Source organism: Falco biarmicus, chromosome 9, assembly GCF_023638135.1.
Source record: "Falco biarmicus isolate bFalBia1 chromosome 9, bFalBia1.pri, whole genome shotgun sequence".
In the NCBI taxonomy this organism is placed as follows: Eukaryota; Metazoa; Chordata; class Aves; order Falconiformes; family Falconidae; genus Falco; species Falco biarmicus.
Window position 1 is genome coordinate 51,285,275 of NC_079296.1, and position 14,849 is coordinate 51,300,123.

The window sequence follows — 14,849 nt, forward strand, 5'->3', positions numbered from 1 at the left end:
TTGTGCATAGGTCAAGGTAAAACCCAGGGAGCACCTATGGCAAGTGCTTTAAGGATTACTGTTGGTCTCAGTGTTGTGCAGCAGTGACTCAAGACTGCAGTGGAGCCGTTTCATGCTATGAAAAAATATGCATAGCATATTTTCACAAATTTCTATGAAATTTCCAGGAATATTGAGTGGTAAGATTTCATTTTCTTTCTTCTTTCTTCACTTGAGTTTCTATAGTCCAGTCCTCAGTTTTTGCTATGCTATATATCTTCCTAGCACTATAACATTAATTTAGCAGAACACGATGGCATTGAAACTCTTGTTTAAAAGATGTGCAGGTATTGTATTTCTTTTGCATGTGACACCGCGTAAAACATGATAAAAAAACTTTTAAAAATGAAAGCAGAGCTAAACCCGCCATAACCTACCTCCTTGTTCCTTCCTGCAGGAACTACAATGCTGAATAAAAGGAATAAAAGGACTGCAAGGAGTAAAATGCTTGCAATGCAAACCAATTTCTCAAGATTTTCTTTTACCATTGCTTGGATGAAAAACTTTTGCAAGATCTCCAGTAATTAATTTGCAGAGAAAAATTTGGACAATTTCCTTGATCTGAAACTATCACACGCGCTGCCTTTGGGAGAGGTTGCAGCTCCTCTTTCTGCACTCAGGACCCCTTGCTCTGCAACCAGCTTCTTGGCTCCAGGTGAGACCACTGCGGGAAGGAGGTGTTTTTCATGCTGAGCTGGGTTGGCTGGTGGAGCCCTTCATCCCTCTGCATCAGCAGTTACTCGCGGACCTAGGTCTATGGAGCTGGTGGAATTGCTTGTGTGAAGTAGTGCTCACCTAAAAGAAAAGGGTCCTTTCTATTTAGTCCTTTGCAGTTTCTGGTTCTTCATACATTTTTACAGACAGATAGAATGGTTATAATGTTCAAAAAATGTTATTTTCTTTTGAAAAAGAGGCCATGCCTAAAAGTTGAGTGTGGAAAATGCTGCCCATAGCTTTTTATTAGCTTCATTCCCTCTAACATATCTGCCTTATATGCCAAGAAAAGTATAAACAAATGGCAGCGTATTGGTTTTTCAATAACAAGGTTTAAACCAAGGATATAAAAAGCATATCCTATCTGATGCTATTTATGAAACAATTAATATTGCCAATGTCTTTTCCATCTCCTCCAAGTTACACATACTACATAAACTTTGATATACCTCTAAGAAGTACAAAAAAACCTGATGGGAGAATAAACAGGGCAATGTGCCAGCACTGTTGGAAAGGGAAACAATTTCCATGTCTTCTTATAAAATGCTTGGATATTAAAACAAACCAAGATGTAATTCTCTTGAATTTGCCTGTAACAAAAGGTTTTCTGATTTTAGCTGGAAACCTCAGGATTTATACACAGCTAATTATTCTGTTGTTTTGGAGCTTTTCCAGTTTTTGCCCCTCGGATCACAGCAGTTCAGTGCCCTCTTCCGCACCCACAGGAGCACACAGGAGCTCTGGCCCTGCAGCCTGCTCACGGCACTGTCAGCCAGGGCTGCTCAGAGCACTGGGGGTGCAGAATGGGACCCACCACCCCTAGGCCCGCGGGAAGACGCTCCACACTCCGCTGTGTCCATGTGTCACCGTGTCCACGCACTGCACTGCGCACCTCCATGTCCGCACACCGCCCCACGCACCTCCCTGCGCACCACCCCGCGCAGCCCCTGGCACCGCCCCGTGCACCTCTGTGTCCGCGCACCGCACCACGCACCTCCCTGTGCACCGCCCCATGCACCTCCGTGTCCGCGCACCGCACCGCGCACCTCCCTGCGCGCCACCTCGCGCACCTCCCTGCGCACCGCACCACGCACCTCCCCGCGCACCGCCGTGTCCGCGCACCGCCCCACGCACCGCACCGCGCACCGCCCCACGCACCTCCCCGCGCACCGCCGCGTCCGCGCACCGCACCGCGCACCGCACCGCGCACCGCACCGCGCACCGCCGTGTCCGCGTACCGCCCCGCGCCTGCCGTCGCTGGCCGCGGTGCTGAACGGGCCGCGCCTCGGGCCGAGGGCGAGCGGCACCCGTGGGCCGGCACACGGCGGTGCAGCTACTCGTTGTATCGGTATTGCATCAGTACTATCAGTATAATAATAGTAGCAATAATTCTCCACAAACTAGGTGGAAATCTCTTCCCAGACAAAAGCGCAAACACTTCCATAAGCGCATCGCGTGCAGCCCAAGTTTCCCAGGCAAAGGTTATCAGGGCAGCTTTGCGTTCCTGTTGTCATCGCCTCCCCTGCCCCGGCACCTGGAGATTTCAGAGCTGCTTATCAATAATCCTCTGCGTGCCATACTGCTGGGAAGCATTCTGATCGATACATTATCATTTCAGAGCTTGATTATGAAGGTGAAGGGCATTATCAAGGACATCTGGAAATTCTGATCAGTGTTCTGCAATCTCTGATCAGCTTCAGTGCTTTACAGGTACAGTCTCTGGAGCAGAATAAGATCAGAATCTCTAACTAGAGAGACAGTGCCCTACCTTCCCTCTCCTTCATACCAACACTCGCTGCCGATAAACCAACACACAAACCGAAAGCGGAGGCATCATCGGCACGTTTGCCCTCGAGCCTTTTAGCGTATCCTTTATTCTTCACTCCATTGCAGTTCTCGAGCACAGCCAATACTTAACAAACTTCTCATGGCACCATGATGTGTACTGTATACTGTTCTCCCAACGGGAATATTTGAGGCAACAGTGATCTAGAGAAAATGGAAATATATTAAAAGTTGTTTTTACTTTTTTTTTTTTTTTTTAATGACAGCATTACACAAGTAACTTAGATGTCATACTCTGGGAGTGACAGCACATGGTAAGAACACACATCAGGCTGCTGAGCAGTGTTTGCTTAATATGTTAGGATTATTATTTTGTGAATTCTATTGCTCTGTAGGTACTCAACAGTACTTTAATGTATTACATTTCATGCATATGCCAAGCTGAAATTGTTCTGCTTTCTGTCATACATAATATTATTATTATTTGCCCTATCTACCACCTTGAACAAGGTGTTCAGTCATACACAGTCCCCTTTCCTTGTTTTTTTTCTGATATTATTCATGGATCCATAACGACAAGCCAAAAATCTACTTAATGTAAAGTAAAGTGAAAAAGTCATCATTGGTTCCTTGTTAGTGCTTCATGGTTACTTCTCATATCTGTACATGAGGAATGAGTTCCAAGCCACTATTCCAGACTGCAAGAATTGAACTGGTCGGGTCCCTGTGGCTTAATGCCCAAGATAATCTCCTGTTATGCAGAAGACAGCAGTGTAGCTGTGATGGCAATGATGTTGATGAAGCTGAGTGTTGGAAGTTTTGCAGAACAGTGCATGTAGTCCTTCTACTACTTTCCACCAGCATTGCTTTAATTAAGTTTAGTAACAATGAATTTCTGATGCATATTGCTAATGGTTAACTAAAATACATTAAAAATATTTTCTGCATAATGCTTGCCTTTCTAATACATTCCTAATTTTTCAACCATATAAAAAAGAATCAATGCGTGCTACATAAATATAAAGCTGTGACTCAAAGAAGGATGATTTGGAATTTGGCTTTGGAGGAAGGAAATCTAACCCCAGTGCAGTCATTTCTTGGCCTCTGATGGTTTATCATTCTAATGTGGGGTTGAGCACTTATAGTAATAGAGAGAGAGAGAGGAAATAAGAAGCTTTGTTGTCTAGAGTAAGGTTTTCCCTGGGATGTACAGAAACTTTATGTGGAAAGAAGTCCAGGAACCTTTTTTCCTCTGTTCTGTTTTGCAGAGCTGGCAGAACAGCATCTGTGCACTGTGGGGGTGATGTGAGTACCTGAGCTGCCTGCATACCTGAAGACAAGGTGGTTGATGCCCCAGCCAAAAGAGGTAGAAGGAGCTTCCTGTGGTGTGCACATCACTTGGGCTTCTTGGGATTCCTGCAGCACTGAGCTTGCCTGAGGACTGGCCTTCCCTGGGGACTGGCAGGCGAGACAGAGTCATTAATAAGTGCACAGCACACTTAGGTCTTGACAAAGAAGCTCTTGTGGAAGCACAAAATGGCCCCATCATTCATTTATTTTGCAAAACCGCAAGCTATTTTGGGGATCTGCTGACTCAGAACAAGCTGGTTCGGACTGTCATGCCATTTATAACAAAAGTTCTTAGGGAAATTAGGGTGAGCTCAGGATCTTTAAATAAAATTCAAAATACAGCTAGTGTTTAGTATGTATGTTCGGCATGACTCTTGTACAATTGCCAAGGATCTCTGATATGAACACGAGTTTTTATAAGCAGCTGATTTTTGAGTCAATGGGCTGTAACACTTTTGAAATCAATGATTATTTAAGAACTCCCAAACCTGCACATCGTCTAGCTGCTGTGCACAGAAACATTGGATCTACTGTGCTCTCTGTTGGCTCACTGCAAATGGGTAATTTGGATCTGAGGTCTGAAGGCTGACTGTGGATTACAACACCGCTTTATCTAGCCAGGCCAGTAAAACATTCACCATACAGATTTTCAGGAATTTTTTATTTCATTAGGAGCTGAAAATATCCAGCACTTTTCAGGTGTGATTCCAGGACACTCGTGGATTTTCATAAATAAGCTATTTGTGGCCACAAAGAGATCTGCTTATTTAGGATTTCACCAGTGCTGATGTTTACACAGCTTATTTTGATTTTTTTTTTTTTTTTTTTTACATTCTACGTGATACCTCAGGGTTTACAACTTGGTATATAAGCACCAGCCATCAGATTTAGAAGCTGCGAAGCAACCATCTATCCATCATTCTTTGGGCATTTCTGTCCTGTCATATTTTGAACCAGGTAAGATGGGTTACAGTAAAGCTTACATTTGGATGAGATGTTAAAGAACAGAACATGTTCTGCCTTGAAATCCTCCAGTGATACTTTTCATAAGAGACTTCCTCCAGTATATTTAGCTGACCTCTGTTCTGTGAGCTCACTTATGAAAGTGATGAATTGTGCACACATGACTCATATCAACACAAAGGTGATTGTACTTTCTAGAAATTAGGCTAGTGGGCAGATCACAATGACAAAAGGGAAGGATATGTTGTATGAGTTTGTGATGACTTCAGAGCATCATATCATGTTATATAGAGCACGTGTGTAGTGCTGTGTGAGATGAAGACTGTACTTAGATCACATCATTTGCCCATCAATTCTGTCCCCATAGATTTATTCCAAATACATGGAATTCGCAACAGCACTTGTTTCACAAAAACATCACAGCCTAGAAATTTTTCCTTTTTCCTGTAAAAATGGTATTTTAGTAAGTCAGATGCAGGACTCTGATGAGCCTCAGAAATAAAAGTCTCATAAATTAAACAACCTGCTTTCTCACAGTGCTATGAGGTTCTGATATTTGTCAGGAAAGACTCTCAGTTTGCCAGGAACCCACCAGAAAACAGAGACTTAACAAAGCCTTCCATTTAAAGGCACAAAAAAAAGGGAACAACTTCAACTGTTCCAAAATACCTCTGAACCCACACACATCACATACATCCCAGCACACTCAGCCAAGTGAAACATGAGATTGGCTACGAAGCATAACTCGCTTGTAGTTTTTCTAGCCTTGAATAAAACATCCTTGTCAAATACATCCTGCAAGAGGCATTCCTTTTGATGAGAAAGTAGCATCCCCTTTTCTGGGTAACCTCTGTTTGTTTCCAATCATGTGTTTCAGAAGAAGCAATTGAAATAATGACAGAGAAATGCAATGTTTCTGAATAACGCAGATTTTACAAAGGCCTGATAGTATTTAATGGTTTGCGGTAGGAAAGGGAGAGCCATTGACAGTGGCTCAAACTCTGCAGTAGTTAATCTTTGACATTCACAAAATTGTTTTTAGCTGCCTGGACATCGTAACAGCAGCTCTAAAATCTGGTGGTGGAAGAGCTCATTTCAATTGCCTGGGAAAGGAGTGTTTCTGTGTGGGACAAGCTGTTAAGTGTGTTCTCATCCCTTCTTTCCTCCTTCCTCTGAACATCTAAATCCTGACGCAAGGAGGTACTTCAGCACTTCCCTGTGGAAGAAACTGTTTAAAGTTAGCCATGAAATCAAGTAGTGTTTTAATGGGTTACTCTTTCCCTGCGATTGCTGTAAGGCCAAATGCTGCAAACAGCTACAGGAGAGGAGGGCGCTGGTCTAGGGGGGGACTCCTGGCTGGCCAGTGCCACCTTCTGCAAAGTCATGGCAGGCTGTGCAGGAGCAGGTCCTGCCACTGTCCAAAACAACCCATCAGAGCAGGAGCAGATGCAAACCCCGCTGCTTCTGCTCTGCAGGTCCTGGTTGCAGTCCCCCCACCGCTGGGCTGCCAGACGTGCTCCCAGTTGGACCAACAAAGGAGCAAAGAAACTAAGCGCTGCACTTTCCTCAAGCCCCTCAGGATGGAAAAGAGGAAAGAGACCTCAAAGTGGCAGGTGTTTGTCACCTGTGGTTACAGTGGGGGACGCTCAGGGCGGACAGCTCTAAAGATGGCACAAGAATCTGTGTGAAATAGGGTGATGTGGGCTGCAGGGGGTAACCCCTGCCCGGTGAGCAGGGCTGCCAGCACGGTGTGCCGGGAGCTGGTACCATCAGCAGGCTGTGGGGCAGGGAGGGCATTCTGGAGCTGATCTAAGTGGGGCACCACCGAATCACACAGTACAGGCTCACGCTTCAGCTTAGCAAGAGTGTAGCTCTTTAGAAAAATAATGAAAAAGAAGAGGCAGTGCTGAGACAGGATAAATAAGGAGATAAATCACTTTGCAATACAATGCAAGCCAAAACCTGAAAATAAACAATTACTTTAAATCATATCAAGCACCTATCACAAACATCACATTTATACAATTGATCCGTGTGTAAATTAGCCAATTAATTCTGAATTGGAACACTAATGAAATAATAATTATCTATTTACAATGGAATGGTACGAGCACGGGTCTAGAAACAGAAATAAAGAAAGACTGCAGCAAAATCCACCCAGCTCCATCACCACTGGGCATGGGGGATGGTCAATACCAGTCTTTAATGTCCAGATATTGCTGGGGGGGGGGCATAAATAAAATACATAAATATGTGAGAAACCTATGGGCCACAAATGATGGAGGTGTAGAAACGCTCTTTTAGAACGTTGCTTGTTTGTTTGGGCTTTGGTGGTTTGTACGATTTTTGGTGAGTTGGTTTTTTTTATTTTTTTTCAGTAAAGAGTTGCAAAGTGGAAGTCTCTTTTAACATCTTCAGAGGCTGGCTTGTTTTTTTGTCCCCTGCTTGGCTTTCTGCCATGAGTGATTGTTTACCCTGACAGACTCCAGAGGGATTAGGACCTCATAGTTACCAAAGCAGTGAAAGATGGATGGAAAAGGGTGGGAGTTTCAGTACAGAATTTTTTGGTGACTCATATCTAAATGAAAATCTTCACTGAGATGGAGAAATGCGCTGGGATCTTCTATAACAACCCTGACTTTTCATATAAGAGCTGCAAATAAAATAGACCTTTAGCCCAGGTCTTCATATGATAGGCAAGAGCCCTACTTCAGCAACTGCCAGCTGTTTTCTGCATACAAGCTGTTTTCTGTCGTTCGTCTTTTCTGTACACTTTACCCCAGAGTTGAGGAGTATTTCAACCGAAATAGCATTTCTTAGAAAAATTCCTGATGAGCTTTACTTTGCCTGACGCCTTTAAGTGAAACAGTTATTAACAAAAGCGGAACATTGCTGTAAACTCCGATAAACTGCTGAGACCCCATTCCCAAGATGTGTTTTGCAGATTTTTCAGTTCTGCACCTCCCTGTTTATCTAAACTGCTCCTCACGATGACATAACAGTTTAGAAACGCTCACATAAGAGATGGTGCTCTGAAAAGTGTTATGTACACCAAAGGTATGTGAACTATCGTGCCAGTTGCAGCCAAAAATACTGTATGATTAGGTCTGTATAAATTTTCACAAGATTTATAACCCCAGATGTTTTGGGGGAACCAGAACTCCTGGGAGTGTCTTGCAAACACTGAGAAGTTTCATTCAGATCAAAGACATTGTATGTCAAATTGCCAGGTGGGTGTTTTTAAAAGGGAATAGCAAGAGAAATCAGGGCATTCGAATGTTTCAGTGTAGAGCCTGTTGCCCCCTCTGCACCTGCACCCAGTTCCGAGCCTGTAGCTCCGCACACGCCAGAAGCAATGTGCGCAGGGCGAGCTCACACGTATTCCAAATGTGTAAAAGCACAGCAGAGCTGAGAGGCTGGTATACGCTCTTCTCTCTCCCCTTCCCTCCCTCTTTTCCTTCTTTCTTCCTTTCTTTCCTTCTTTTCTCTTTTCCTTTCCTCTTCCTTTCTTCTCCTTTCCTCTTCCCTTTCTCCTTTCTTTCCCTTTCCCATTCCCTTTCCCTTCCCCTTCCCCTTTCTCTTCCCTATTCCCTTTCCTTTCCCTATTCCTTTCCCCTTCCCTATTCCCTTTTTCCCTTTCCTTTCACCTTTCCCTTTCCCTTCCCTTTTCCTTTCCTTTTACCTTTCCCTTTACCTTCCCCTTCCGGACGCTGCTCACGCTCCAGGCGCCCCCCACCCCCGGCCCAGCCGGGTGCCCGAGGGTAGCCAGGGACCACCGGAGGCGGCACAGCGGTACCGGCGGGGCGGACACCCCCGGAGGTCGGGCCGGCCCCGCCGCCGCTTACCGGGGCCCCGGGCCTCACCGCGCGGGGTGCCCTGCCCGGCCCGGGACGCGCGGCGAGGGGCGCTCCCGCGGGGGCGGCGCGGCCCGGCAGGGGGCGCCCTGTGCCGGGCGGCGCGGCCCGGCCCCGGAGCGGCGGCGGGCGACGGGCCGGGCCCCGGGGAGACCCGCCGCAGCCGGGAGGTGGCCGCCCCCGCCCCGCCGCCCCTCCGCCGCGGGCTCGACGTGTCCCGCCGCTCGTCCGCGGCCCGAGGGGGAGGGGGACCGGCGGCGGCGGGGCTCCGTGGGGAGGCCCGCGGCTGGGAGACAGCCCTCCCGCCGCCCCGCAGCCTCCCGCAAGGCCGCTTCTGCCCCGCGGCGGTGGCGAGGTGCCGCCGGCTCCCGGGCCCGCTAGCACGGCTCGGCGCGGCTCAGCGCGCCGCGTCCCCGACGCCGGCGGCTTTTGTTACCGGCGGCGCGGGGCGGGGGGGCAGGGGGGGCGGCGCGGCTGGGCGAGGGGAGGTTTTGTGGCAGGAGCGGCGCCGTCCGTGCCATTCGCCCGCCGCCGCTCCCGTGGTGCCTCAGCCGCGCCGGGATCCCTTTGTGCTAATAGCCCCGTCCTCATTTGCTGCCTAATTGGACTATATAAAGCCAATAACGGGCGGGCGCTCGTAGCCTCCAGCCGCGGCAGCGCGTGGCGGGGGGGCCGGGGCCGCGGGGCTGCGGGCAGGGGCTGCGCGGAGCCTTCTCCTCCCGGCCGCCGCCCCGCCCGATCCCATTTGCCACCGTGCGTGCCCAATCGCCGCGTGCTCCCCGCGTTTAACTTGGATGACATTTTGATTTCATCATTAGCATCCGGCGCCAGGTTGACGCAGCAGCAGCGGCGGCGGGAGGCGGCGGCGGCAGCGACGACCCCGGCTCTCCGTCTGCCCGCAGCAGCCCCCCGGTGCCGCGGGCCGCGCGGGTCCCCTCGGCCCCCCGCCCTGCCGCCCCCCCATGCGAGGGGCCCCCGGCCGGCCCCGCCGCCGCGCTCCCACGCCGCCCCGCCGCGCCTCTCCCCCGCGCCGCCGGGAGCCGCCACCTGCGCGCCGGGCGCGGGCTGCGGGGCCAGCGGCGGGCAGGAGCCGGGCGGGCACCGGAGGATGCCGGAGACCGGGCAGGAGCCACCCAGCGCCCCGCCGGCGCCCCCCAAGGAGTCCTTCTACATCAAGAACCTGCTCAACGGCGGCCCCCCCAAGGCCGCCCCCAAGCAGCCCCGGGCGCTGTTCGCCCCCTCGGGCAAGGCGGCGGTGGACGGCGCCGGCTTCGCCCTCTCGCAGGTGGGCGACCTCGCCTTCCCCCGCTTCGAGATCCCGGCGCCGCGCTTCGCCCTGAGCGCTCACTGCCTGGAGCGCGCCCAGACCTGGTGGTACCCGTACGCCCTGGCGCCGGCCGGAGCCCACCTGCCCCGCACGGAAGGTACCGGCGGGGACCGGGGGTGGGGGGTGGGGGGAGGCTGGCGGCGGGGCGGCGCGGGGGTCCGGCCGGCTCGTCCCGCTTTTCCCCTGGCGGGACGCGGGGGCCGGGCGGTGAAGGTGTCTCTTTGTGTCCCTTTCCCCTCCTCCCTCCACCCCACTCCCTCGTCCTTCCCCTCCAGCCGCGGAGAAATCCCTGCTGAGGGACTCGTCCCCCGCCTCGGGCACCGACCGCGACTCCCCGGAGCCGCTGCTGAAGGCGGAGGGGGAGCAGAAGGAGCTGGACTCCAAGAGCCCCGACGAGATCGTCCTGGAGGAGAGCGACTCGGAGGAGGCCAAGAAGGAGGGAGGCGCGGAGGACTGGAAGAAGCGGGAGGAGAGCCCGGAGAAGAAGCCCTGCCGCAAGAAGAAGACGCGCACGGTGTTCAGCCGCAGCCAGGTCTTCCAGCTGGAGTCCACCTTCGACATGAAGCGCTACCTGAGCAGCTCGGAGCGGGCCGGGCTGGCCGCCTCGCTGCACCTGACAGAGACCCAGGTGAAGATCTGGTTCCAGAACCGCCGCAACAAGTGGAAGCGGCAGCTGGCGGCCGAGCTGGAGGCGGCCAACCTCAGCCACGCCGCCGCGCAGCGCATCGTCCGCGTCCCCATCCTCTACCACGAGAACTCGGGCGCGGAGGGGGGCGCGGGGGGCGGCGGAGCCCCCGGCACCCAGCCCCTGCTCACCTTCCCGCACCCCGTCTACTACTCCCACCCCGTGGTCACCTCCGTGCCGCTCCTGCGGCCCGTCTGAGCCCGCCCGCCGCTGCGCGGAGGGGCGCGGAGAGGCGCGCAAGTCACCGGCCCGCCTGTAAGTACTCCAGCCACTCGTGCGATTCACCCGGCCGGCGTCTGCGAAGCGGGGCGGGGGGGGCGAGGGAGAGGGGTGCGGGGGGAGGGGGGGGGGGGGACCCCTCGGCGGGTGGTGCTAGGAGGAAAGTCACAAAAAATTAGGAAAAGAAAAAAAATGGGGGGAGGGAAAGGAAAATAAGGAAAATGAAAGCGGGAACTTGTAGAGAACCCTGGAGCTGTCACACCTTTTGTAAACGTGGACAAAAATCGCGATGGTCTCTGTGGCTTTAGTTTTATTTTTGTAAAAAAAAAAAAAAGGAAAAGAAAAAAAAAAGAAAAAAAAAGGATGATAGTAAAAAAATGAATGATCCCAGGCTACTCCTCGAGATTTGCCAAATGCTAACGGGAAGCTGAATTTCTGTTCCCTCCGGACCTCTCCTGCCTCCAAATTGTTCAGGCTCCTGATCCTGTCGTGACTCAAACTTCATCGACCGCGGCTTTTCCTTTAAGCACGCCCCGGTACCAGTTTGCCTCTTTGCTTTCCCACGTTTTGTACCTTTCGGTTTCTCGTCAAGGGACTTTATAACGAGCAAGAAATACAGCCTCAAAGCGAACGGTTAATCACACCCGCACGCTCTGAGTGACCCTTATTTATTATCGTTTAGTTAGATATTTTTAATTCTTGTTTATAATTCTTGTTTTCCTAGCTGTTGGGTTGGTTTTGTTTTGTTGGTCTTTTTTTTTTTCCCTTGTAAAGTTTTCTCGGTATTCTTTTGGGGGAAAAAAATCTGTACCTTTTTGCTTTCTTTTGTAATTCTAATTATTCTAATAATTATTATTATTGTACTTTTGAACTGTGCAATATTGTACGACGATTCTTAAAGCACTGCTTTTATTTGAATGGTGAGGAAAGGGTTTTTAGCATTGTATAATTGCGTTCGTTCATGTTGTACAAAATAAAATAAAATAAAAAAGAATTAAAAGCGAAGGAAAGTGAGAAGAGAGGAGCAGGGCATGGGAATAAACATCAGCCCGGCTTATGCGAATAAATAAGGGAGATTCGGTGAGCTGGGCGCTTTAAGTGAAGGACAATCAACTTTAGGGTAATTTTAATTTATTTGATATGATGTACAGTTTTCTTCTAAAGTCCATTGAGTATGTGGATTTTAATAGGCAGAAATCAAGGGAGGAGTGGGCACCTCTAGTCTCTCTCTGTCTTAGTGTCTGCTCACCTGTTGTCTGACAATTGTTTGCTGTCTTCCCATGGGTTTGGGTTGGTTTCTTTATTTTATTTAAAAAAAAAATCCCCTTTCGGTTGTATTCTCTGCCCTCTCGCTTTCTGTTAGGGATCGGTCATATTTTTAAAACAGCCTATATTGTTATAAACTTAATGTTGTGGTGGAAAAAAAAAATCAATAAAACCCGTTCCTTATCATTTTTTTAAGTGTGGCTTCGGAGAAAAAAGACACAAACAAACAGACAAACAACCCCCCGAACAAATAAACAAAACAAAAGCCGATGAGGCCAGCGCCGTGCGGGAGCGCTGCGGCCGCGCTCGGCCGGGGCCGCTGGCCGGGGCGGGGGGCGCGGGGCTCCCCCGGGAGCGGGTGGCCGCAGGCCCCCTCCGATGGGGAGCGACTCGACGGGGCGGGGGGGGCTCTCCCAGTTCCGCCGCAGCCAGGGGTATCGCGGTCGGGCAACCCCAAGCGAGGGGTCCCAGGCCTGCAAGGACCCCCCGGAAAGGGCGCGGGGGCGGGCGGGGGGGTCCCTTCCTACGCGGGGCCGCCTCCCCGGGGAGCTTCCCCTGAACTTCTGGCCTTCCCTTCCTCTACTCCCCCCTCCCCTCGCCCGACCCTTCCCCTTCTCCCCCGTCTCCGGGGGGCTGCCGCAGGGGGGCTTGTCCAAAGGCACCCGCGGGTGTCCCGTCCCCCTCCCGGGGCTGCGCCCTCTGCCCACGCCGGAGCCGCCACTCGTGGCAGTGCACCGGGCAGGGCCGCTCCGAGATAGGATCGCTCTCCGCTTCCCGCAGATCGGCCCGAACCGACGTGTTTATAGCGCCCAGGGCAGGACTTCGGGCCAAAAAATCAAAATAAAACTCAGCGTTGCGAAAAGATAATCCTGCGTTTTCTTTTCGTTTGGGATAAAAACCCTGGCAATGGGTCGTAAATGAAAAATAAACAGACTTTCGGAGTCAAAATACGCCGCTCGCTGTGTCGCCTACAAACAGAGTGATGCCTTTTCTGTTTGCAGTACTAACTTTGGGACAAGTCGCTTGCAGCTCATTAAAAATATTGTTGTAATAGCAAATACGTCTTTCCATTTTACAGCGCGGTAGCACGATGTTATCAAACGGCAAAGAAAAAATACTCATTTATTTGTGGTCGGTGCCCAGAAAACGATCCCGGCCGGCCCCGGCCCTTCCCCAACGAGGAGGGTGCAGCTGGGCAGCAGCGCGGCTGCCCCCCGTCTGCGCGACCCCTGCCCGCCGCCCGCCCCCCAGCGCGGCCCTTTCGCGGGTGCGGGCACCCTGGGCCCGGCGCGGGCAGCGGGTACCGGCCCGTCCTGCTCGTCCCGGCGCCGTCAGGGGCATTTCTCAGGGGAAGGTTGATTTTGGTGGGGTTGATGGGGCTCGGGTAGCAGCTGCTTTTTTTTTTTTTTTTTTTTAATTAAGGTAAAAAAAAAAAAAAAAAAAAGAAGAAGAAGAACAATCAAACCCAGAGTCCAGCTTTTCTGCTTCTCGCTGCTCTGGCACGCCGCGGACTCGACAGCAGACAACGGGCTGTGGAAACGCTCAAGAAAGTTGGGCGGTGGGCTGAGGAGTGGGAGCCCGATCCCCCGCGCCCCGGCCCTCCCCAGCCCGCAGGGAGCCCCCGGCGCGGGATGCTCCTTTCTGTCCGCACCCGCAGCCAGCTCAGCTTGGCGCTCAGGGGGCTTTTTTCAAGCCCCCCAAAAGTCTCCCCAGATGCCATGCTATCCCTCAATGCTCCGGCGAAACGGGAAGCCAGGCGTGTAGTCTCTCCCTTCTCGGGAGCGGACGGCACTCCGCAGCGGATGCCCACCGAGCCTGGGCTCTGCAGCAGATCCAGCTTTCCCAGCCGCGCTGAGCCGCAAGGCAAAGGCAAAGTCAAGGCAACCCCCGCCCCCCCCAGACCCCTTCCCGCACCTCCAGCCCTGCCTAAAGTTTCTGGAGAGCCCGCATCAACTGCTGTGCTCGGATGGAGCGAAAGCAACCGCTTTGAGCGATGGGGGGGCGGAGGGGAAATCTCGGCAGAGAAAAAAAAACCAAACACTTTGGAAGGGAGGTTGGTGCGATTCAAAGAAAGTTGTTTCGTTCTTCTAAGCTGTTAGCAACTCCGCGGCCACTTCTGTTTACTGCTGCGAGCCCGCTCGGCAAATCTCTGCCTTTGTTTGCAATTCAAGTGATAACACGGTTCTTCTCGGCCACTGTTTTGAGCTTGTCTGAACAGAACTAGCTGGCCTGTTTGTGGTCGAAACATACATGTATTTCTTTTATTTGGTAGTAAATAGAGGCTTGCTGTGTATAGCAAACAGCGGGGGCGAAGATATAAACTTCCCTGCCACCAGATTTGGGGATTCAGAAGAGTTTTGCCTCCCGGAGGGCTGCAGGAGGGACCGGGGTGCCGGCGGTTCGGCCGCTCCAGCGGCCGCAGGCTCCCGGTGAGCCATTTTGGGAGGTTGGTAAATTTTTGTTCTTTTTTTCTTTTTTTTTTTTTTTCATCCGAAGACTTGCAAATTTTCCGGTACAGGTTGGTGGGGAATGTTTGATTCTGCCGGTGGTGGCTGCGACGTGCAGGACGGGCGGCAGAGGTGGGGACCCACGGAGCCGCTCCCCGCTCCGAGGGCATAATCTTGCTTTAGAACAGTGGTGGAAATAC

General features: G+C 51.6%; 1 protein-coding gene across 2 annotated transcripts; it reads left to right on the forward strand.

Annotated features, from left to right (window-relative positions):
- The first annotated feature begins 9,237 nt into the window (after window positions 1-9,237).
- Window positions 9,238-12,388, forward strand: HMX3 (H6 family homeobox 3). Of its 2 annotated transcripts, XR_008824136.1 has the most exons (3): window positions 9,238-10,129; window positions 10,308-10,972; window positions 11,328-12,388. XR_008824136.1 is itself a non-coding variant. In XM_056353115.1 (2 exons), the coding sequence occupies exons 1-2, from the start codon at window positions 9,814-9,816 to the stop codon at window positions 10,913-10,915; spliced, it is 924 nt and encodes a 307-aa protein (XP_056209090.1). In that variant the 5' UTR covers window positions 9,238-9,813; the 3' UTR covers window positions 10,916-11,021. The 2 variants fall into 2 exon arrangements, 1 of the variants encoding a protein (XP_056209090.1); XM_056353115.1 differs by lacking the exon at window positions 11,328-12,388 and having other exon boundaries at window positions 10,308-11,021.
- Window positions 12,389-14,849: the final 2,461 nt, after the last annotated feature.